The sequence below is a fragment of the Dipodomys merriami genome, unplaced genomic scaffold (genome assembly GCF_024711535.1).
Source record: "Dipodomys merriami isolate MVZ:Mamm:240054 unplaced genomic scaffold, mDipMer1.0.p SCAF_3, whole genome shotgun sequence".
NCBI lineage: Eukaryota > Metazoa > Chordata > Mammalia > Rodentia > Heteromyidae > Dipodomys > Dipodomys merriami.
This window is the reverse complement of record NW_027204492.1, coordinates 14,564,052-14,588,948: the sequence shown is the minus strand read 5'-3', so window position 1 is coordinate 14,588,948 and position 24,897 is coordinate 14,564,052. Positions and strand designations below refer to the sequence as shown.

The 24,897-nt window shown below is 37.0% G+C and overlaps 1 protein-coding gene across 3 annotated transcripts in view; it reads left to right on the top strand.

Moving 5' to 3' along the window:
* Nucleotides 1-24,897, top strand: part of Ints6l (integrator complex subunit 6 like) — a 55,440-nt gene that overhangs the window by 25,800 nt on the left and 4,743 nt on the right. For 2 of the 3 annotated variants that reach the window (XM_070039668.1, XM_070039669.1), the window contains exons 8-16: nucleotides 1,111-1,274; nucleotides 3,745-3,897; nucleotides 6,682-6,814; nucleotides 14,591-14,685; nucleotides 15,676-15,786; nucleotides 18,033-18,251; nucleotides 19,161-19,284; nucleotides 21,691-21,833; nucleotides 23,845-24,076. In XM_070039668.1, the coding sequence (XP_069895769.1) occupies nucleotides 1,111-1,274; nucleotides 3,745-3,897; nucleotides 6,682-6,814; nucleotides 14,591-14,685; nucleotides 15,676-15,786; nucleotides 18,033-18,251; nucleotides 19,161-19,284; nucleotides 21,691-21,833; nucleotides 23,845-24,076 (1,374 nt within the window). The remainder of the gene's footprint in view (nucleotides 1-1,110; nucleotides 1,275-3,744; nucleotides 3,898-6,681; nucleotides 6,815-14,590; nucleotides 14,686-15,675; nucleotides 15,787-18,032; nucleotides 18,252-19,160; nucleotides 19,285-21,690; nucleotides 21,834-23,844; nucleotides 24,077-24,897) is intronic. The other variant, XM_070039670.1, reaches the window with a different exon arrangement.

Here is a 24,897-nt window from a genome sequence, read left to right as displayed (position 1 = left end):
TGTGTTTCTTACTTAATGTGAACTGAGTACAATTGTAGTGGCACTTGGTGTCATGTAAATAGCTCAGATTATATATCCAGCTCCAGTTCCCTCCCCCTTGTCTAGTGTTCTTAACCTTTCAGATTCTGATGAAAACAAAGAACACTTTCCTAAGAAAAGTACACATCCCAGCCTTGTGAGCTCAACTGCAGAGTGATCTTCAAAATCTATTTTCTGTTTTTCCTTGAGCCCAGTGAACCTCAGTAATTCTCTTGTTCTAAAGTAATTACTTGTTTAAAATAATGCTAAAATGAGTAAGCAAATGACCTGTAATTTAAGAAAAGTGACATTCAGATAATTGTTATCTCTTACAAATAAAATTTACACTAACAAATCATGGCACAAAGCAGTGTCATTCTACCTTTTCTTAAAGTAAGGTAATTTAAATAATTAAAATGCATTCACAGTACATTATTGAGCATTATACAATGTCCATTTCCATGTAGTTTCATTGGTAGATAGGGAAACTAGAAAGAGTTAGCATATAATAACCTTAGTGCATTTGTTTTATGTTCCCTATCCCCGACTACATAAATACATCATATCATTAGCATGCTTTTTACCTTCAAGTTAACTTGGATAGTTTTATTTTGTCTTGTGATTATTGGCACTGTTGAGTAAAAAGTACATTTTTAAGATTTAATTTGCACAGAAAGTATATACAAATGGAATTTATGATATATTTTGTCAAATTCCAAAAGTGTAAAAACTATACCAAGGACAAAAAAATGATTTCATTTGCCTAATTTGGTAATTGAATTCTTGAGAGATGACTGTACTGTTTTGGTATGTTAAATTAATATGTCTCATAAAGTTGAAAACTAGGTTTACAATGTTTTCCCACCTAACTCTGTATCCTCTTAGTAGGCGAAGGATGGTGGAGGTGTCAAATTAGAGGGGATGGATTAGGTAAAAGAGTCACTAGAGGGAACATTTAACAATCTGAGTACTGTCATTTCTTTTTGCCTGAACCACTTTTGTTTTGCACTTTGCATTTAGCTGAAAATTTGTCTAAGAAGATTAGCAGCTGTAAGAAGAAACTGATGCCTTTGTCTTTTGTTTTATTTTTAGATGGATTTGTGGATTCCTCTAGGTCAGTCAATTCATTTACCCCTCAACTGTGGCATAGTTGTCATAAACTCATTTATGTGCGGCCTAACTCCAAAACTGGTGTTCCTGTTGGACATTGGCCAATTCCAGAATCTTTTTGGCCAGAACAGAATTTATCTTCACTAGTAAGTGTCATAAAATCCAGAAAAAAGCATTGTTCTTGTTTTCATTTTGCTGATTATAGTGAACCTTTTTAGGTTTTTATGCTGCCCCGTAGGCAAGTTTACATATCTTCCCTACTGTACCTTTCATTTGCTACTGGAACTCTAGCTTGTGCCTTGAAGTAATGGAAGAAGACTTCCTTTATGTTAGGGCACTTTTTATTCTTTAAGTTGCTTTTACCACTTAGATGTTCATGCATAGGTATTTTCAGTGCTGTCATAATCTGTGATTTGGTTTTCATTTCAGAATTCAGACTTGTTCTGTTTGTTTAAAAAGTACCAGCATTGATTTTCATGCTCAGGGAATTTGCTCCTAGTTAATACCTTGTATAGGCTCTAGAAACAGATTCAAAATATCTCTCCTCCTATGGAGTCCTTAGACACCAATGGAATCTGGTGGACATATTTTTCATCTGTTTTAATCAATAATTTTCTGTTGCAGTTCAATTTTCAAATATAGTTAACTAAGAAATATTTAAAAAATAATCTCAGTAAAGACTTGGGTTTTTTTGGTCACTGCATATTTTGTCAGTCATGGCCCTTGAACTCAGGGCGTAACTTTTCTGCTCAAGGCTGGCATTCTGCCATTTTGTTCCACAGCGCCACTTCATGGTTACTGCTCCTAGTAACAGATGAATTGTTTATTCAGGAGCTAGTGAAGGCCTAATTAATCCCTTATGTGTGGGCTGGTGCAGGGGTTGGGGTCACAAACATATCACTGTTCCTCTAGTGTAACATTTTTTCTGTTAATCTATATTTTAATTTCTAGAAATTTCCACAGTAAACACCATTTTCTCCAGTGTTTTTAGCTTTTTGAAATTTTTTTTTACAGGAATGTCCTTAGAAGTCTAGAATGTAAGAACCAAAGAGCCCTTCCAACCCTTTGTTGTGGGTGAGGGCATCCAGCTTGTTTGTAGATGAGGATGCTACTAACTTTCTGCCTGGACTAGCTTAGAAGCATGATTTTCTTGATCTCTGTCTCTCAAGTAGTTATACAGGTATGAAACCACCATACCTGATCCAAGTCCTTCTTTAAAAGCTTATAATAATGAAGTAAAAATACTATAAAATTAAAACAAAACTGAAGCACGCACATGCATGTGTGCGCACACACACACACACACACACACACACACACACACACACACACAACACATTTGAGAGCTAATTTTCTCAACCCTCAGACATCATGTAAGTTTTGCTGGTGTTGTGCTTTAAGAGGTAGAGTTCCTATCTAGCACACTTTAAGCCCTGATTCTAAACCTAAATATCACTAAAAACAGTCTTGTAGGTTTTGAAATGACAAAGACAAATAGATGTGTTTTTCCTTTAATAAAGGATGCAGAGAGAGATGGAATATAGCTCAGTGGTAAGAATGCTTGCCTAGTATCTGCAAGGCCCTAATTTCCATCTCTAGCACTGGAAAAAAGGATGCAAAGGTATTTTGTGGTATTCATTATTCATCTCCTAGATCTGTCATCTTTTGCTGACTGCCTTTCTCTGTTGCTTTCCAATCACAAAGCTAAAAATGCAATACAGTGGCTTTTCCATTAAACTATGGTGGTGTCCCAGGCATACAAACCTTTGCAACCCCACCAAAGCATCCTTACCACCAGCTATTCAGGCCAAGCATGTGGGTATATGCAATGTCATAAAACTCTATCTAGGCCCTGGACTTATGAATGGCTTATTATCAGTCTGTGTCTTGCCCTTTTTATACCTTTACTTGTTTTCATCTTGCTTATTAGTGGCTCAAGCTCTATTGTCACCGCATTAGAAAGTTTCAAGAGTCTTCTTCCGCAGCAGTACCTGGATTATCTAGCTTTGTGATACATAGAAAAGAAGTGCAGGCAGTGCTTGGAGGTTGCAAAGACAATCTGAAATCTGGAGTTCATCATGTAGATCATCAACCTGATCATCATTCTATGACTTCATCAACATATTCAGAGCAGTTCTTTTTTGAAATTCTAGTTACGAGTGTTGTAATTTACTGGTCCTCTTCCCAATGCTAAGTAGATGGTATAGATGAAATGTTAGTATTATGTTCACATTTGGTCCTCAGCTGCACCCACACCTGGGCCCCCTCCCATTCCTGGAGTTCCCTCCATACAGCTGGCCCCTCCCTCTCTCCGCCCAGACCACCTGAACTCCCATCTGCCTCACTTCCTATCCCCCAGACCCTCCTGCTACCTGGATGATGACAGAGGCCATGTACCTGCCTCTGTGTGGTCCCCTGGGATGGATGTGTCTGATCTGAAGAACCTGAACTTACATCCCCCAAACAATCTCATGGATGCTTTCTAGAGATGCAGTAACTCAAAATACTAGTCTATACCTTAGTGATGGTTTGGCAATGTATAGAAGGACTGAAGGAACTGTCAGAATGTAAGTTTGCTTGATAATCATACTTTTCCTCTCTTTTTTTTTTTCTTAGCCTCCACGAACCTCTCATCCAATTGTGAGGTTCTCCTGTGTGGATTGTGAGCCACTTGTAATAGACAAATTGCCCTTCGATAAATATGAACTTGAACCTTCTCCCTTAACTCAGTACATTCTGGAGAGAAAGTCTCCCCATACCTGTTGGCAGGTACTTATCCTTCCCTATTTATTAACCAAATGTTTGTAACTACTTGGGATCTGGGAATTGTTTTTAAGCAGTATCAAAGGTTAATCTACAAAGGTAGACCATGTATTTTTCTTATAAATGCTATCAAACAAGCAATAAGTAATTTTATATTTATATGAATAATTAACCTACTATACATTGCCTTAGAGGATTTACAAGGACTACCTAAAACTTATCCATGGACCACAGGTTAAGAATCCTTAACCAGTGCCAGTGCTGGTAACTCATGCCTGTAATTCTAGCTACTGAGGAGGCTGAGATCTGAGGATCATGTTTCAAAGCCAGACAGGACTTGAAAGTCTGTGAGACTCTTATCTCCAATTAACCACCAGTAAAACTGAAACTCCAGCTGTGGCTCAGAGTGGTAGAGCACTAGTCTTGAGTGAAAGAACTCAGGGACAGCACCCAGGCCAGGTTCAAGCCTCATGACCAACAAAAGCAAACAGACAAACACCAATCCTTAACCAAAGGATATAATTTTATTTAGATACAGCTTCTGCAGATGAAGAAGGGTCTCAGGAGTTACTTTAAACTTGACAGATTGGAAGTTGAAAATATGTTGGGCAAGGAACTATAAGCCCTCAGACTAACTTCTGTATTAGTGTAGTACAATAAAATTGTTCTTTCTATAGTATGAACTATGCTGATACACGTAGTGGGATTTTACCTGGAGGAGGCAGATGCAGAGATGTCATAAGATTCAGCTAAGAGGACTTGTTGATTGGCTAATGTGGAGTTTGATTTATAAACATCCAGACATGGCAGTCAAAGCTTTTTTATTTGGATACAACAGAAAGAATGTTTATTCTGTTTCTAATCTCCAAGACCAAATATCATTTAGTAATTGTTAGGTTCTATTAATACAAGGAAGACTTTTATAATTAGCCATCCTAAAATTGACAGATTATTGTTACTAGCTGTTTGGAATATGCCTTAATTGTTCAAGTATGCTAAAAGGCCCATGGAGTAGTTCAAACAGTAGAGTGCCTACTTTAGCAAGCCCAAGGCTCTGAGTTCAAAACCAGATACCGCTAGAGACGATTGAAAAGGCAACTCAAAGTCTAGTAGAGTCATGTTTTATAGAGTAATATATATAATATATTATATAGAAAATTTCATTCTTAATAATAACTAAATATAAAAAGAATTTTGTGATATTGATGAGACCAAGAACTAGCAAATTAAAATGAATGTCATTAAACACTGAATTCAACTTTTATTTTAAGTAGTCCTGCCAGAGGACTTTGAAAAAATAAAAATCTATGTCTCCAAAAATATACTGCTGTTCTAATTTGGATCAACGAGTGTCAATATGGAAAACAAAGAAAACATGGTGACTGGTGAACTCCAGCAGAGTAGATCAGTGTAGCACTGAGTATATTATATGTATGTGTGAGGGATAGGGTTATGTGTATACACCTCCATATATACATATATACTATGTTTTCAAACACATGTATATTCACACACATACATTCACATATATAAATTCAGGAATGGCAATAGGACTAAGAAAATACTCTTTGCTATACCAATGTGCCCTACAAAAAAATCTTCCAAATGGAACTAAAGCATCTACTTGCTACTTCAGAATAGTTTGTTAGAATCTGGGCACAGGTGGCTTATGCCTGTAATCCTAGCTACTCATAGGAGGCTGAAATCTGAGGATCATTGTTCAAAGACAGCTGGAGTAGAAAAGTCCCTGTGAGACTCTTATCTTCAATTAACCACTCAAAAATCAGAAGTAGAGCTGTGGCTCAAAGTGGTAGATCTCTAGCCTTGAGCAAAAGAGCTCAGAGACTGTGCCCAGGCCCCTACTTCAGGCCTCACACCTGGAAAAAATGAATAGTTTGTTGGCATAGAGGTATGGTTCAAGTGGTAGAGAACCTGCCTACCAAGGATGAAGTCCTGAATTGAAACCGTAATACTGCAAAAAAATTAAATAATTTACTATAGTTTTTGACATATACATTGTTCAGTAAATATTTATTTAGTGGAAAATTAATAAACAGGAAGGAGAATGGGAAAACAAGGGGAAATCTAGTGAGACATAAGTACAAATGATGCCTGATGACATAATCTGTTAAATGGTCTTTGCTTCTGTAATTATGTTTTCCTAAGTTTATGCTGAGCCCTTCTTCTTCTTCTTCTTCCTCCTCCTCCTCCTCCTCCTCCTCCTCCTCCTCCTCTTCTTCTTCTTTTTCTTTTTTGATGGGTGGTGGGGCTTGAGCTCAGGGCCTGGGCATTGTGCCTGAGCTCTTTTGCTCAAATCTAGCACTCTACCACTTTTAGCTACACTGCCACTTTTGGTTTTCTGGTAGTTCATTGAAGATAAGTGTCTCACAAATGTTACTGCCTAGGCTGGCTTTATACTGTGATCCTTAGATCTCAAACTCTTGAGTAGCTACGATTACAGGCATGAGCCACCCCTTGTTCCTTTGAGAAGCTAATTTGTTTTAATGGTTGGTATCATTTAATGGTATTATAAACTTGTTTTCCACTGTTCTAACCAATTATATATTTTAGTACTGTTGATGTTACCTGTGGTTTATGCAATTTCTTTTTTAATATGGAAAAATTAAAATGTAAGCAAATCATACTTACTGTTCAAATAATATTTACCACTGTTCTTATTTTTTAAATTGCAGTTAAATTGTGCCAAAAACGTTACTATAGAATGATAGTGTGATTCTGATTTCACATAAAATCATTACTGTATCTACATGTTACTTCCTGGCTTTCTAGGTATTTGTGGCTAGTAGTGGAAAATATAATGAACTTGGATATCCATTTGGTTATTTAAAAGCCAGTACAACTTTAACTTGTGTAAACCTTTTTGTGATGCCTTACAATTACCCAGTGTTACTTCCTCTTTTAGGTGAGTAAAATGTGTGCCATTTGATTATGACAAAAAGCAAATAATGGATTTAGCAGTTCAAACATAATCTAAAGATATTTGATAGTAGAATACATAAAAGCATAACAACTGATTAGGAACTATACAATTTACCTATTTTTGTACTTATTTTTATTGTTTGTACATCAAACAAAAGACACGCTTAACCTCTGGTGTGTGATTCTTCTCTTGTTCTTATACTTGGCTTTTTCATAGATCAATTTTGGTCCTCCCTATAGAGGTTTGGTGCAGTTAACTTTCTAGAAATTTAATGCCTTCCCTCAGGAATTAGAACTTTATGGGAGTGTTGCCCTTTGTCCCTTGAATTTTAAAATGCTCTTAAGACATCAGGTTTACATTTTAATTGTGAAAATACCATACAGAGGGGTTACAATTACATGGACAAGGTAATGAGTACATTTCTTATCAAGCATTGTTGCCTCCTCCTTTGTTTCCCCTTCCCATCCCTTCCTATCTTCCTCCCCCCCACCCCCCCGCCCCCGGCCAAAGTTGTATAGTTCATTTTTTGACATAATGACTCGTACATCTCATTGTTGCAATGGGTCCACCTGTATCCCTATTTAAATGATTTGTTTTTTCCCTTCCCTTCCACAAATTATACCAACATCATAAACAGTGAAAGCAGGGGTTATATTGTGGGGGAGGGACATACAAAGCAACAAAGAAATCATCTTATAAATATGTTAGAAACAATAGCAAGAAAGAAAAAACATTTGAATACTTATTTTGGGATACATTTCACCTAACATCAACTCATCTGACCTTTACTGCTTGTCTCAGACATATACTAGTTATTGCAAATAAGGGAAACCATGGGACCTATGTTTCTTTGGGCCTGGCTTACTTCACTTAATATAATTGTTTCCAAGTCTTTCCATTTCCTAACAAATGGGGCAATGTAATTCTTTCTGATGGAGGCATAGAATTCCATTGTATATATATACCACATTTTCTTGATCCATTCATGTACTGAGGGCCATCTGGGTTGGTTCCATATCTTAGCTATGGTAAATAATGATGTAATAAACATTGTTGTGCTGGTAGCTTTAGTGTGGTCTTGTTTGTGATCATTTGGGTAAATGCCCAAAAGTGGGATTGTTAGGTCATAGGGGAGCTCTATGTGGAGTCTTTTGAGGAACCTCCATACTACATTCCAAAGTGGTTGAACAAGTTTACACTCCCACCAACAATGCAGTAAGTTCCCTTCTGTCCACATCCCCTCCAGCATCTGTTGTTATTAGAGTTCTTGATTATAGCCATTCTACCTGGGGTGAGGTGATATCTCAATGTTGTTTTGACTTGCATTTCTTTTATGGCTTAGGGAGGTTGAGCATTTCTTCATGTGTCTATTGGCCATCCTTCTTTCCTCTTCAGAGAAATTTCTCTTTAAGTCTTTAGCACACTGATTTATTGGGCAGTTGTTTCTTTGAGGATTTGTTGTTGGGGGATTTAATTTTTTGAGTTCCAAGTATATTTTAGATATGAGACCCTTGTCTGTTGTATGGCTAGTGAAGATCTTCTCCCAATCCGTGGGCTTTTTATTGTTCTTGCTAGCTATGTCCTTTGCCATGCAAAAGCTCTGCAATTTCATGCTATCCCATTTGTCCAACCTTTCTACAGGCCGAAATTTTCTTAATAGAGACCCAGAAACACATTTCTATATTTTTATCATATCAAGATTATTATATAAATAGAATCAGTATGTAACCATTTAAGACTTGCTCTTTTTGCCCAGAATAATTTTCTAGAAATTCATCCAGGATGTTGTTTTTTTTTTAAATATTTTAGCTTTATCGGGTGCCAATGGCTCATGTCTGTCATCCTAACTACTCAGGAGGCTGAGATCTGAGGATTATGGTTCAAAACCAGCCTTCAGCAAAAGAGCTCAGGGACAGCTCCCAGGTCCCAAGTTTAAGCCCCTGAGCAACAACAAAAATTCAGCCTTTTTGACCAAACTGACCTGAATTGTGATCATCTATCCTACTTACACTTTCAGAATAGCTGGGATCACAGGCACACACTATTTTATCTAGCCTGTGTGTGTGTGTGTGTGTGTGTGTGTGTGTGTGTGTGTGTGTGTGTGTGTGTGTGTGTGTGTGTGTGTGTGTGTGTGTGTGTGTGTGTGTGTGTGTGTGTGTGTGTGTGTGTGTATATTTCTTTCCTGTACAAGGGCTTGAATTTAGGGTCTCACATTTGCTAGGTAGATTCTCTACTGCATGAGCCATATATCTAATCCTTTTTTCTCTGGTTAGTTTATGCCCCGTCTGGCCTAAACTGTGATCTTTCTTTTTTTTTTTTTAATATTATTTTATTTTATTTGTGAACATACTGTACAGAGGGGCTACAATTACATGGGCAGGATAATGCATACATTTCTTACCAAGCATTGCAGCCTCCTCCTTTGTTTACCCTTCACCTCCCTTCCCAGCCTCCCCCCTCCCCCCACCCAATTATACCCCCCTCCCCCCCCCACACCGACATTGTAAAGCTGGTTTTGACATGACATTTTGTACTTCTCATTGTTGCAACAGGTCTACCTGAATCCTTAAACGACTTGTTTGTCCCCATCTCCTCCACATGTTATACTGACATCAAATATAGTGAAAGCGGGGGTTACACTGTGGGGGAGGGACATACAAAGCAACAAAGAAATAATCTTATAAATGCGTTAGAAACACATGCATGAAAGAAACGAAAACATTAAAATACATATTTAAGGGTTCATTTTCCTAACATCACATTATCTGACCTTTTCCGCTTGACTCATACCTATACTAGATATTGCAAATAAGGGAAACCATGGGACCTATGCTTCTTTGGGCCTGGCTTACTTCACTTAATATAATTTTTTCCAAACCTTTCCATTTCCTAACAAATGGGGAAATGTCATTCTTTCTGATGGAGGCATAGAATTCCATTGTGTATATATACCACATTTTCTTGATCCATTCATCTACTGAGGGGCATCTGGGTTGGTTCCATATCTTAGCTATGGTAAATAATGCTGCAATAAACTGTCATGTCAGTTGGAAGTCTAAGTAGAAAGACCACACTAAAGCTACCAGCACAACTATGTTTACTGTGATCTTTCTACTTAGACTTCCGACTGACATGACAGGGACATGCCACCATGCTTAGCCTTTTCTGTTGAGATAGGGATCTTGCGAACCTTTTTGCTAGAACTGGCTTGGAACCACAGTATCTGCCAGTTTCCTGTGTAGCTGGGATGACAGGCATGTGCTACCATGCCCAACTGTTGGTTGAGATGGAGTCTCATAAAGTTGTTGTTTTTTTTTTTCCTGGCTGGCCTCAAACCCTGATTATACCAACTTCTGCCTCCTGTGAAGTAAGGATTATTGGCATGTGCCACCATGCCTGCCTCAAGTCATATTTTTTGAATTAAAAAAATCATGAATAAGTGTTGAAATTCATCAAATATTTTATCTGCACCAGTCAATATAACCACATAATTTTTATTTCTTAGCCTGTTGATGTATTGATTACCTAGATTAGTTTCTCAGGTATTAGACGAGCTTTGTATCCTTGAAATAAACCTCACAGGATCCTAATGTATAAAGCTTTGATAACTTTGTTTAGCTTTATTTGGTAATATTTGGTTAAATATGTTATTTCATGAAATATATTAGTCTATGGTTTTTAAATTGTTTTCCCTCTGCATCAGAGTAATAAAATTATCCTTCAGTACCCACAAAGATTTGCTTCCAGCAATCCCCATACTAAAATCTATGCATGCTTATTAATATGAAATAATATATCATTTGCATATAATCTATACAGTTTTCTCATTCATAATATTTTTATTTTAGTTTGTCTTTTTGTGCTGGTCCTAGGTCTTGAACTCAGGGCCAGAACACTGTCCAGATATGAATCTGAACAACTTTCCTGCCTTGAGTGGCTTTGAACTGTGATCCTCAGATCTCAGCCTCCTGAGAAACTAGGATTACAAGCATGTGCCACTGTAGCCTGACAACCTTACTTACTTACTTACTTACTTACTTACTTATGCTGGTCCTGGGGCTTGAATTCAGGGTCACAGCACTGTCCCTGAGCTTTTGTGTTCAAGGCTAGTGCTCTGCTACTTCATCCCTAGCTCCACTTCTGGCTTCTGCTGATTAACTGGAGATAAGAGTCTCATGGACTTTCTTGCCCAGGCTAGCTTCAAACTGCAATCCTCAGATCTCAGCTTTCTGAGTAACTATGATTACAGGCATGCGCCACTATTGCCTGGCTCTTAGTTTTACTTTTAATGTGTTTTAAACTAATACATAAAATTACACATATACATTTACACACATATACACATCTACATATATACAGCTTTCTATATATATATATATATATATATATATATATAGACATGGGATATTGTGATATTACCATTCATATACATATATTCTAATGTTTAAATCAGGGCACTTATATCCATCTCCTTGAACATTGATTATTTATTTATAGTAAAAACCATTCAAAATATGCTCATTTTTCTAAGTACATAATACATTGTAGTTATTCTCCTTATGATATAGTGTAATAGCATACCAGAATTTCTTAATCCTGTTTGTCTATGACTTAGTACTTATTTATTAACCTTCCCACATTGCTCCCTCCCTTTTATCTTCCCTAGTTTCTGATAACCATCATTCTTCATCTCAACTTCCATGAAGTCAACTTTTGTAGAGTTCACTTATGAATGAGATCATTCAGTGCTTGGCTTATTGTGCCTCTGGCTTATTTTACTTAACATCATACACTTGAGTTTCTCTATCCATTCATCAGTTGATGGGACACTGCTTTTTTCCATGTTTTGGCTATTATGGGAGTGAAGATGTCTTTTTTTGATAAATTGTTTTATCATTTTGATAAATAGCTTTATTCATTTTATTGTATTTTATGTCAGCATTTCCAGTGTCTTTAACACATTTAATCTTTCTCGTCTTCTACTTTAGGATTTCTCCTCTTTGTACATTACCCATATATAAATACATGTTTTGACAATTTATCTGTTAACTTTCCACTGTTTTGTTCACATATTTATAGGTATTATAAAATCAAAGGTTTCAATCCTCAGTTGAGCACCTGCTTTGAAACTGGAGTATTCTTTTTTTTTATTGTGAAAATACTGTACAGAGGGGTTACAATTACATGGGCAAGATAGTGAGTACATTTCTTATCAAGCATTATAGTTTGACATACTGCCTTGCACTCTTGCCTTCTTATTTTGCTCATAGCTTGCACACCACAACTTCAGCCATGTCTCCACTTTCAAGCTTTTACTGGTTAACTGGAGATGAGTCTCTCAGATTTGTGTGCCTACATTGGCTTTGAACCACCATCCTCCATATGTCAGCATCCTGAGTAGCTAAGGTTATTGGCATGAACCACTAGCATCCAACTTTATTTAAGTTTCTCTTATTATGAGTCAGAAAGCTCATAGTAAAAATCACAGCACTTGACATAGAAATATTAGGAGTATTATTAACTGTGGTTACAAATGCATTTATATCTAAAAACGTTTTCAGTATTTACATTTGACAGTTTCCAAAAATCCATATAGGCACAGTTGTAGAAGGATATTTCCCCAGAATCTCATTTCTTCTCAAGATTCAAATGGTCTATAAAGGACCTGTATGCTGCAATGAACTGAAGATCTCTTCAGATCTCTTTTGTTTTCATCCTTCGAAGAAAAAAAATCTAAAGATCCAAGAACTTACATTCTATGACTCTAATTCATCTAATTGTATTCCAATAGGACTGAATAATTTATTATTGCAGTAAAAGAAGGAAAATACATCGTTGCTTTGCTTAACTAATTCAAAATTCCAAAGAATAGCACTATTTATAGAGAACTTATATATGGCTTCATCTCTGGAAGTAAATATTAATTTGTAAAACTTTAAGAAACAGAGGGTTCCCCTGCGCTGGTGGTTCATGCCTGTAATCCTAGTTACTTAGCAGGCTGAGATCTGAGGATCATGGTTCAAAGCCAGCCGAGGCAGGAAAGTCTGTGAAACTCTTATCTCCAATTAACCACCAGAAAACTGGAAGTGGTGCTGTTGCTCAAGTGTTAGAGGCTAGCCTTGAGCTGAAGAGCTGAGGGACAGAGCTCAGGCCCAGAGTTCAAGCCCAATGACCAACAAAAAAAAGAGAGAGAGAGAGAAAGAAACAGGGTGAATTTATACTGTCTTTGGTATTTATAGTATTGTGGCAGAACTCTGATGATGGCCAGGATAACAATTTTGAATTATTAATATTTTCTTACACTTGGAAGAGCATAATAAGATGAACCAAATGAATTCTTTGGGAAATTTTCATGCAGGAAAATTAATGTATTTATATAGCTAAAAATGTTTCTGGAACAGATGTGGGGCTTGAACTCAGGGTTTGGGCGCTGTCCCTGAGCATTTTCACTCATGGCTAGTGTTCTACACCTGAGCCACAGCTCCACTTCCTATTTAATGTATTTAGATTGCTAAATTAATTAAAGTTTAAATGCAAAAAGATAGAAAATGGCCTTCCTATTTAAGGTAAATATCTTCAAGTATATTGACGAAACCTGGTATTTGAAGAAACATGTTTATCTATACAGAATTTTAAACTTCAGCCTACCATCTCTACATGCTTTTACTGTTATCCAATACCTAATGACTTATGTTTGAGTTATGCAAAATCTAGCTCAAATTGCTCAAACACAAAATCAAAGAAATGAAATAGGCAGGAATTTTGGCTAAACAAAGTATGAGCAAATTAAGGAGAATCCAAATGTAATTAGAGCGTGCCCCTTCATTGCCTAGAAATTAGAGATTTAGCTTTTTTTAAAAAAAAAAATTTCATACACTTTGTTATGTCCCTTTGCCCTAACCTTTCAGCAGAAATGATAACTGTCCCTAGGTTTAAATGTAAGAAATGTTGCAGTATCAGTGACAATTGGTGTCTCTTCTGATGAAAAGTACTACAGTGTCATTGCTAATGGAATATTTTTTTTTTTTTGGGTCCGGTCATGGGGCCTGAATTCTGGGCCTGGGCGCTGTCCCTCAGCTCTTCAGCTCAAGGCTAGCGCTCTACCACTTGAGCCACAGCGCCACTTCCAGCTTTTTTCTTTTTGCTTATGTGGTGCTGAGGAATGGAACCCAGGGCCTCAGGCATGCAAGGCAAGCGCTCTACCACTGAGCCACCTTCCCAGCCCCTAGTGTCATTGCTAATTGTTGGGTTTTATGTAGCTTTGCAGATGGAAGAATATATAACTTAAAATTTTATTTGATTTTGTAGAAAGGTACAACACAGATGACATCAGGTTAAGTCTGATAAACCTAATATAAGTAAAAAACCAAAAAACTGCACCCTTTCACAGCTAGCTTCATAGCTTGCAGGGTTATCTGGGCGTACACCTCACTACTGCCACCTACCCGTAGGAGAAAGTACACTGCTACGTATCACTAGATTGGGAAAAGGAGGCATTTCAGAATTTAAAGTTTGTTTTTGACTGAATGTACATCACTTTCTATGAGAAAGCAGAAAAGTAATAAGTTGGACTGTTGTGAGCCAAAGACCACCTGAATGTAATTTTGGTAATTTACTGCTACCAAGAAAGACAAATAAACAATAAAATGTTGATGTAATGTAAATAAAGCCTGAGATTTATAGATGTGAGTAGTTTGATTTAGATCTTGGAATTTAAAGCTAGAATAATGTAATGGTTTATTTGATTTTCTGTTACAGATGAATTGTTTAAAGTTCACAAATTTAAGCCAAATCTGAAGTGGCGACAGGCTTTTGACAGCTACTTAAAAACCGTGCCTCCATACTACTTATTAGTATGTATTTATGTGTATATATGTACTGTGCCAATGATTATTCTTGTTATAAAAAATGAATCAAAAGCTTTTCTCTTGCAACAGGATAGTTATATTTTTATTTTACAGACATTTGTGTTGTCACTGTCTTCTCAAGCCATGTATAAAAGTTTATAGATATTATGACAACACAAAAGCCGTTTTCTCAATTTTCTTTTTTTTAACTGCCATGGTTATTCTTATAAAACTCATCATGTTTTGCTTATTAAAATTAATCTTATGAAATTGTAAGTTGAGAATTTGAGAATAAATAGGTCTCAATTTGTGTGTTACACCCACCTCCCTTTTTAACTCTAGACATTGTCAATAGATTTTCCTCAGTAAACAAAATTCTAATGATATTGTAGTTCTTAAGTACTTGTTAAATCTGTTCTAAATACATCATGAAATGGAAGCATTGGGACTGGGGGAAATCCAAAAAGACTAAAATGTTATTTGGACTCATTTTACTTTTAATAGTTGTAGAAACGTATTTATGATACTTGTGAATTGATAATAAAGCCTGAGTCAAGATTATCAGTCTTTTCAGAGATTGAGGTTGTAATTAAATGCCAAGTTTCACAAAGCAAAAGGCAGAATCTTCCATGGGCTCAATGGTGTTACTAGAGGAGAAATTGGGGTGTGTTGGTATTTTATCATGGCAGGAATAGGATACACAACAAAACACAATTTGAAATAATCTTGTCAATTGGGGATTAAGACTGAAAGCAATTTACTTGTTTGAATTTGCTGTTACATGCTTTTCTTTTCCACTGTCTTCTGATTTTTTTTTTTACGTTCTGCTACTTCTCTACTATTTTCATTGCCACTTTTTAATGTTCCATGTTTGGTTTTATGTGCAGCACCTTGACTTCTAAGAAATGAATCATGTCCCTTTGCCCCTTATAACTGAACTTTGAGTATTTTAAGATTTATTCTATTCTTACTGTTGTGTATTTTGTTTCCTTATAGCCATTAAAGAAAGCACTAAGGATGATGGGAGCTCCAAATCTGATATCAGATAATTTAGATTGTGGACTTAGTTACAGTGTTATCTCTTACCTTAAAAAACTCAGCCAACAGGTAGTATTGGTAAAAACAAACAAACAAAACTCCTTTGCCCTCAGAAGTGCATTTCCTTATTCTTTAGTGTAATTGTAATTTTTCAAATTAAATGTGTATATATCTCTACACTTTATGGATTAGTAATAATGTGATTCTCTATGACTTCTAGCTTCACCATTAAACTGCAGTTGAGGGTCTGTCAGTATCATTTGATACTGTGCCATCTCTCCTTCTGCCTGCAGTTTGCCCTGCCCACAACTGGCTGATATTTGTGGCCTAAGAGGGGCAGAGGCTTAATAGAATTCTCTCATGGGTCACATTTTTGTCTGTCCTCAACCTAGTTTCTCTTCAAATCCCTTTTGTAGGTCAGCAAACTGACCTACTAGCCTGGTATGATTAAAGGGCTTGTGTGAAATTTATTTTCAAGTACCAGTGAAAGACCTACATTCATATGCTAGCCCTTGGGTAAATAGATATTTGCTTTTCCCTGGGGGGTGGGAGGTGTTGAGACCAGTGTTTCCTCAACTTGGAGGGTAATAAGCCCCAAAGGGACCCAGAGAGTGAGGTTCGGCCTCCTCTCTTCTTGCCCTCATCTGTACCTTTATACCCCACCTCATTCACCATTATTCACCTTGTCCCTTGCCGGCCCCTCTCTATTAGTACCTCATCCTCCACTCACCCATCCTTATCATACTTTTCACCTCTACCAAGCCCATTCTTGTAGTATGCAAATGTTTGGGAAACTACTACCATAAAATTGTATTGTGTGACAAATTAATGCACCAACTTTATTCTTTTATGCACAAATGTATTCATAGATAGGGAACAACAGTCGCATAAAATCAGTGAGCATGGTATTTCAAGTTGGCTATGTTTAGAAATTTGGCCTTTAGGAAACCAAGAGTAGTAAAAGTGTTAGGTATTGCTAAAGGACATAAAGGACTCCACAGTTGGGACACTGATATAGATTGCTGGGTGAAATCTTAAATAAGGTCTAGAGCTTACTAGCTCTCATTCACCTGGTATGCGTATATATATATATATATATATATATATATATATATATATATATATATATATGGGAAAAAAGTAAAGTCAAACCCAGATTTCAGATGAACCAAGTATCTCACTAATCCCTATTTTTCTCTACTTGTAGGGTTTTATTTTTGTAAAAGCTTTGATTTGATTATTTATTTGTCTATTGATTTATTATTTTTCTTTGATATTTACCTTAGGCCTTTAAGGCTGTGTCAGCAGGGTATGGCCACATGAAGAAAAATGAGGAGAGTTGTAACAAAATGCAAGTTCTGAGATCTTCAGGGGCACATAACTTGTATGCTTTTTAATAAATGAGCTTTCAAGGTTGTTTAAAGAAACAAACCCTTTGTTTGCTCTTGTGTTGTATCTCATGGCTTAAGAATTGTTTAGAGCATACACACACACACACACACACACACACACACACACACACACAAGTCTATATATAATTCCAATAATTAGAGGAAATAAATATGTCTAACCAAACCATAAGAAATCAAAAATTATTTGGGGCTAAATGGATACTGGTAGAATCCAGCCAAGAATCATTGCAAACATAATTTCTGTAATGATTAATTTATTAACTAATTTGATAGCCATGTCAGTAGTAATTCCTTGAAGTATCTCAGATGTTTCTAAGATACAAAATTTGCCAACTACCCTGATACAAAGTTAATTAATGTTATAAGAATGTCTATTAAGAGGATTTTTCGAAGTTAGTGAGAAACTTACAAAATATTTACATGGTAGTAGTCATAAAATTAAGCTTTATTTTTATGACTTTATATAGTCCAATAGTCAAAATCAACAGTTTAATATTTCAGATGGAATGTCAGTCTGAATTTTAACACTACTTTGCATGTATACATACAAAATAACCTGTATGTCTGGGTCCAAAATGAATATGTTGATTTAAGGTAGATTTTACAGTAACAAAATGTGCTTTTAAATATCTATGAATGAAATTCTTATCTACATTTTCCATTCTCTTCATGTATCAATCACAGTTTTAACACTGGACAAGAGAAATTTGTGTAAAATTTACTTGTCTTTTCAGCCCCTTTTGTGTTTGCTGTGGTAGTACAGAGAATTCTAGGAAAATGCATAATATGTATTTCTATGATTAACAAGTGAAAATTGTTCTAAAAGTATTATTTTTCTTAAATAATAAAATGACAACAATGTGACAAGATACTCTCATAACATACTGTATACTTCCATTTTAGACCAAACTAGAGTCAGAACGAATTCTAGCATCAATGGGGAAGAAACCTCCCCAGGAAATTGGTATCAAAGTGAAAAATCAATCTGGAGTTGGTGTTCCCTTGGCTCAAAGTAAAAATTTTAGAAAACTATTGAAAGAAATCACAGGGGAAACTGTACTGAAACTGACAGAATTGAATCCCAAAGAATTGGCCGGTTTCCAAGTAGGGCTCTTAAACAAGGTAAATTATATCATAAAGGGGCTGTATTTGTTTGAACTTACCTGATGCATTTGTATTACTTACATTCTTCAGTTTTGAAATAATGATAAATTTATTTTGGAGTTAAAGGTATTAAAGGAGCCATTTTTGAATTGTCCTGCCAGCATGACAACATACAATTAAATGTACAAGATATGGTTGGGGATGACATTCGTGAACGGCAAAGGGGAGGGGGAGCTGCGTGGTGAGGGAGGACCTCCAGGCTGCAGTGTTCCCCTAGCGCATGTGAGAGGAGGAGGGCCAGGGCTGCAGAGGCTCAGCCATTGGTGCAGCTTGGAGCAAGTTGAGGCCAGGCCCATGGGCACCTCTCGCACCAACCTTCCTCCTGGAGGAGATAGATCCACACAGGCAATGCCGGCTGGGGCCTACCACCTGCTCTTCTCAGTCCAGGCACAGGCAGCCTGGGAGGATGGGTCCCAAGTTAGGGCTACAGGACAGCCCTATGGCACTGATCAGACTCTCAGCCAGATGCCCTCGGTGAAGGGTCACCATCGCTCTCCTGTAGATCCATCTCAGCAGCCCACCTTCATGGCTGCCAGAAGACTAAATCTAGGTGACAAGCAGTGCAAGACCACCACACGTATAAATCTCGGGATTCCGAGTTGCAAATATCCTTCTAGAAAAACTGCCCCCAGTGCCTTTAACAACTTGTGGATGTGTGTTAGAATTCAGAGCAATGAATAGAAATTTCACTTTGGGAAAATTCTGCTGTTGATAGTTGTATTAAGTATTGCTCTATTGATCAAAATACATTATATACATTTATGAAAATAGAAACTCCAAAGTAAAGAAAGGAAAGAAAAACACCACTCCAATAAGATTTTAAGAAGTCTTGAGAGTAATTGAAATGGTTTATTTCATTTCAAATAGGATTTGAAACCTCAGACATACAGAAATGCATATGATATTCCACGTAGAAGTCTCTTAGACCAGTTAACCAGAATGAGATCCAATCTGCTGAAAACACACAAATTTATTGTTGGACAAGATCAAGGTAAATGAGCAATGGAATACTTTTCACCAGAAAAATGGCAAGCATGGCTTACATGAAAATGCTCGTTGCATAATGAGTTGGTTATATTATAATATTCTAATGTTCAGAATGCCTGTTTTCATTGGATCCCCATGTCTTCTTGGTCACACTTATTTTTCTCAAGTTTTAAGGCAATTGTGCATGAATCAGCAAATACAACACACACCAGAGAGTTGTACTTTAGTGAATTTTTAAAATATATTTTTATGGATTTGTGTGTGTGTGTGTGTGTGTGTGTGTGTGTGTGTGTGTGTGTGCTGGACCTAGGGATTGAACTCAGGGGCTGGACACTGTCATTGGGCCATTTTGGCTGTAGACTAGCACTCAACCACTTGAGCCACAGCTCTACTTCCAGCTTTTTGGTGGTTAATTGGAGATAAGTCTCATGGACTTTCCTGAACCAGCTGATTTTGAACCAAGATTCTCAGTTTTCAGTCTCCTGAATAGCTAGGATTACAGGAAAGAGCTACTGGTGCCTGGCTTTTCTATTGTTATTGTTGTTTAACAAGCAATACTTTAATGAATTTCTTGATTGTATATACTCTATCTTTCTTTCTTTCTTTCTTTCTTTCTTTCTTTCTTTCTTTCTTTCTTTCTTTCTTTCTTTCTTTCTTTCTATTTTAAGAGTATTTCTGAGAAATAAAACTTTTTTTCTGTGTTGGTCCTGTGGCTTGAACTCAGGGCCTGGATGCTGTTCCTGAGGATTTTTTTTTTTCTTCGCTCAAGGTTAGCACTCCACCACTTGAGTCACAGCTCCATTTCTTGCCTTTTTTGGTAGTTAATTGGAGGTAAGAATCTCACAGATTTTCTTGTTCTGACTGTCTTCAAACCAAGATCCTCAAATCTCACCCTCCTGACTAGCTAGGATTACAGGCGTGAGCCACTGGTGCCTACCTCAGAAATGTAACTCTTGAAGTAGAATTTCTAGAACATGAGTTATGTACTTGAAAACTTTTTTGTGTCTATCAGTACTGAGGCTTGAAGTTTTCTTTCTTGAGCCATGCCTTTCTTGAGCCACTTCGGACTTTTTTGCTGCCTAGGCTGGCTTCAGATTGCAATTCTCAGATCTCAGCTTCCTCAGTGGCTAGGATTATAGGCATGAGCCACTGGAACCTGGATGAGAACTTTTTAGGACACCAATTACCTAACAAAAGCTACATCAGTTTATACTCTGTACCCATTAAACTGTTTTTGGTGCCAGTGATGGGAAAGTTGGCCCAAAGCAAGGACAGAAAAATAAGTTGACCTTGTGCCAAAAGGTCCAGAATGCAGGTGATTTGGCTTTCAGCATACATCTGTGTTTCATGCAGTCTGGAAACTCTTCTAAGAAACCCAAAAATATCAGAAGGCAATTTCACTGTTCTCTTAAAGGGACTCACTATTTCCTGATTTTCTAGCCACTCCAAGTCATCAGTAGGGAATTTGGAGGGTCGTCTGATTAGCAGATCTGGAGGTTGGAAATAGAAGAAAGGATATAGTATGTATTGGTGCTGCATTGCAGAGTTCAACCCCAGGTCTGTCTGTTGTATTGGAGTTATGGTCTCTGTGTAACCCAGAAAGGCCTTTTACACTTGATCTTCCTGTGTCAGACACCAGATTCCTAGGGTTACAGGAGTGCCACCACAGCCTCTATTTTAGTTCTTTTTAAAATTGGCTTATATTAGTTATACTGACGGTAGAGAGATGATGGGGAGTGAGGAGATGACTTCATCTTTATACTGTAGGCCCATGGATTTCATCTCCTTGTACTTCAGTTCTAATAAGCCTCTAACAGCCCCAGGGGATACTGTTTCTATATCCACTTTATACCCACTGAAACTATGAGTGAGCATTTTATTAGTTTGCCCACATTCAGCCAATTGGAAAATGACAGAAACTAGGTCAGATTTCTGAACCTACACAACCAGACACTATACTACACAGCCGACTTGGGGAAGATTAATAGAGAATATTTCATTTGTATGGAAGTTAGATAAGCCAGATAATATCCAGGAGAATTATAACTACAATTTCTCTTTACTGAATTTTGTTAATTTTTAATGGGATCACCTAGTCACTAAAATTAGACAATTTTAGCCTGGCTGGTTCTCTTGATGCATAGATTGTCTTTTAAAGGAACAAATCCTACATACTTAATCAAATTCTCAGAGTTGAAGACCCACTAACAAAGGTTTCCTCTCTGCATGACAGGCAAACACTATGGAACCTAGGCTCTTATTGATACTCAATTCTAAATACTGGATTTGAAATTTTAGACTATTTGTAGCCATGATACACATTGCTAAGCCAGATGATGACCATGTTCTCTCAAGAGGACCAAATACTTAAATTAAACAACATCAATTTCTTTGCTGGTGATTTTTACAGATTCCCTTCATAGTGTTCCAATTGCACAAATGGGTAACTATCAAGAATATCTAAAGATGTTGGCTTCTCCACTACGAGAGATTGATTCAGATCAACCAAAAAGACAACATACGTTTGGCAATCCATTTAAACAAGATAAGAAGGTAGGATAATTATGTCTATGTCTTCCTAAATGATGATGTTCTTGCTATAAATTCTCTTTTGTGAGGATGAATACAAATAATAAGCAAATATAACACTAAGTCTCTTTGTGGATGGGAAATGAGAGCTTCCTGATACAAGATGTGTTAGTTGAATAAAATAATAACTTCTATTTATTGAGTGCCTGATAAGAACTGGTGTTTGGTGAGTTTTTTGTTATTGTTGTTGTTGTGTTGTTTCTTCTTTTGTTTTAGGTTTGGTTTTCTTGTGGTACTGGGATTTGAATTTAGGGCCTCATGTTGTAAGGCAAGTGACTTTACTCTGAGCCACACCCTAGCCCTCTAATTTATTAGTTAGAGTCTTGCACTGTTTTGCTGATCCTGGGGCTTGAACTCCAAGCCCAGGCACTGTCCCTGAGCCTCTTGGTGCTCAAGACTAGCTAGCTCTCAACCACTTGAGCCACAGCACCACTTCTGGATTTTTCTGAGTTTATAGGAGATAAAAGTCTCATAGACTTTCCTGCTTGGGCTGGCTTTGTATCACAATCGTCAGATGTCAGCCTCCTCAGTAATTAGGATTGCAGGAATGAGCCACCGGTACCCAGCTGACTGTTGTATTTTTAATCCAGATGAAAGACCTTGCCTTTTGGTTGAGATTAAGTCTCATAGGTTATTTTTCCTGGACTAGTTTTGAACTGTAATCCTCCCAATCTCTGCTTCCTTTGTACCTTGGATTATAGGCATGAAACACTGTATCTGACGGAGGTTGTATTTTCGGTGATTATATTTTTTGTTTACAATAGTTTCTGCAAGGCTTAAAGTGGTCAAATGTTTAAACACTTTGACATAACTGATAGAGCCAAGACCTGAAGGCACATCTTCCTGGTTCTACAATCTATATGCATTCCTACCACTATACACTAATTCCTTTAATATGTATATCACCAGTTATTTCCTGTTTCCATTAGTCAGGTCGGTAGTGCTGTTAAGATAGTGATGATGTGCCTCTTAAAATGTGAAGTACAAGTTAATCTCACTTTTTTTCAATTATCCATCCAGAGATCTAAATATGGTGTGTGTGTTTGTATGTGTGTGTGTGTTTTATTCTGACCACCATTTAAGCATGAAAAGTCACAAGCCATGCAATATCTTCTTCATAACAAAAGAGCTCAAAAGTATACCAACTCCCTCTGGTCCTCAAATAATTTGAGTTTTTTGTCTTTCTGAGCTTTATTTCTTCATATGTAACAATAAATAATTATACCTGACAGAGCTTTGTGGATTATCAAGCTAGTGCTGTTACATTGCTTGGAATATTACTGAGAATGTAGTAAATGCTCAATGAAAATATTTTTGCCTTTTCTCTATGGCTAATGTTGAAGAAATCCTTAGAAAAGTCATTTACCATGATTTTGATCAAGCATTCTTTGATTATCCTAAGATGAGAACAGCTTTCAGCCAACTTTATTTACTCTTGGCTCCCATCTTTTATATACCCCTCCAAATAAAAATCATTCTCACTCCCTCATTCATATCAGTATTTGAAGTATAAGGGAATTACATTTTCCATTTGCCTGCCATTCATCATCTACATTTAGTATTCTGCACAGTAATAATGATGTTTCTTAATAATGAATTTAAAGCACAAAAGCACCACAAGGAGAACATCTTTCCTTTACTAAGGGCTAGTGCAAACTAGCTTAAACTTCTCCAAAAATGTGACTGTAGGTTTATCCCATTTGGGCTGATTAGAGCTTCTCATTCCTTGGACTTTCTGATTAATCATTATTAGTACAATTGGCTTTTGACAGGTCAAACTTCCTCCTTGCTAACTTCCTTCTTCTTCCTTCAGACTGGATTAAAATTAAGTTGCATTTTCGGATCATTGAGCATTGGCAAATGATTAGAACATATCTTAGTGATATAATGTATGGTTATTGGTTCATGTGAAGAGTATCATATTTTTTGATAATTGAATTTGTGTTTACTGGAATATGTTAATTGATTTTTTTAGGGAATGATGGTTGATGAAGCAGATGAGTTTGTAGCAGGGCCACAAAACAAAGTGAAACGGCCTGGAGAATTCAGCAATCCTGTGTCACCCAAGAGAAGGAGGAATATGTCCCTGCTGTGGAGACCACACGCACCACCTATTGTAACTAACCATGATGACGGAAAGGGACCACTCTCAGCCTCGTGTTTCTCATCTTATACAAACTTCAAAAAACCCACTGTTATATATCCAGGTATAGAGTAGTAGTTGAAATATCCTTATCGTTCCTAGAGGACTAAGATACCAGTTTTATTCTTCTTTTTATTTTTTTTGTCTTCAGTTTTTGTGCATTAAGTAGAACGTTATGAAACTGTGTAGGTGGTTAATACAACAGGCTCCATCAGGAACAGACTGTGCTTCAAGAATCTCAGTTTAAGCCAGTCACCAATGGCTCAAGCCTATAGTCCTAGCTACTCAGGAAGATGAGATCTGAGGATCATGGTTTGAAGCCAGCCCCGCAGGAAAGTATGTGAGACATTTATCTCCAGTAAACTATTCACAAAAGGCTGGAAGTGGTGCTGTGGCTCAAGTGGCAGAGCACTAGCCTTTAGCACAAAGAGGCTCAGGAAAAGCACCCAGGCCCTGAATTCAAGCCCCAGGATTGGCAAAAATATTTGAAAGAGCCAGGCACTGGTGGCTCATGCCTGTAATCCAAGCTACTCATGAGGCTGAGATCTAAGGATCGTGGTTCAAAGCTAGCCTTGGCTGGAAAGTCCGTGAGACTCATCTCCAATTAACCACTAGAAAACCAGAAGTGGCTCAAGTAGTAGAACACTTGCCTTCAGCTGAAATGCTCAGGGACAGCACCCAGGCCCAGAGTTCAAGCCCCACAACCAACCAAAACAAAAAAAAAGTGAAAAAAAACTCAGTTTATATGAAGAGGAAAAAGTCTCATCATTACATAGTAAGCACACTGTAATCACATAGTAATTAGTAATAGTACCTGATGTAATAACACAATAAGTGATAGAGAAATGAAGACTTGTGAGTGTGTTGGTTGCAATCATTTGGAGT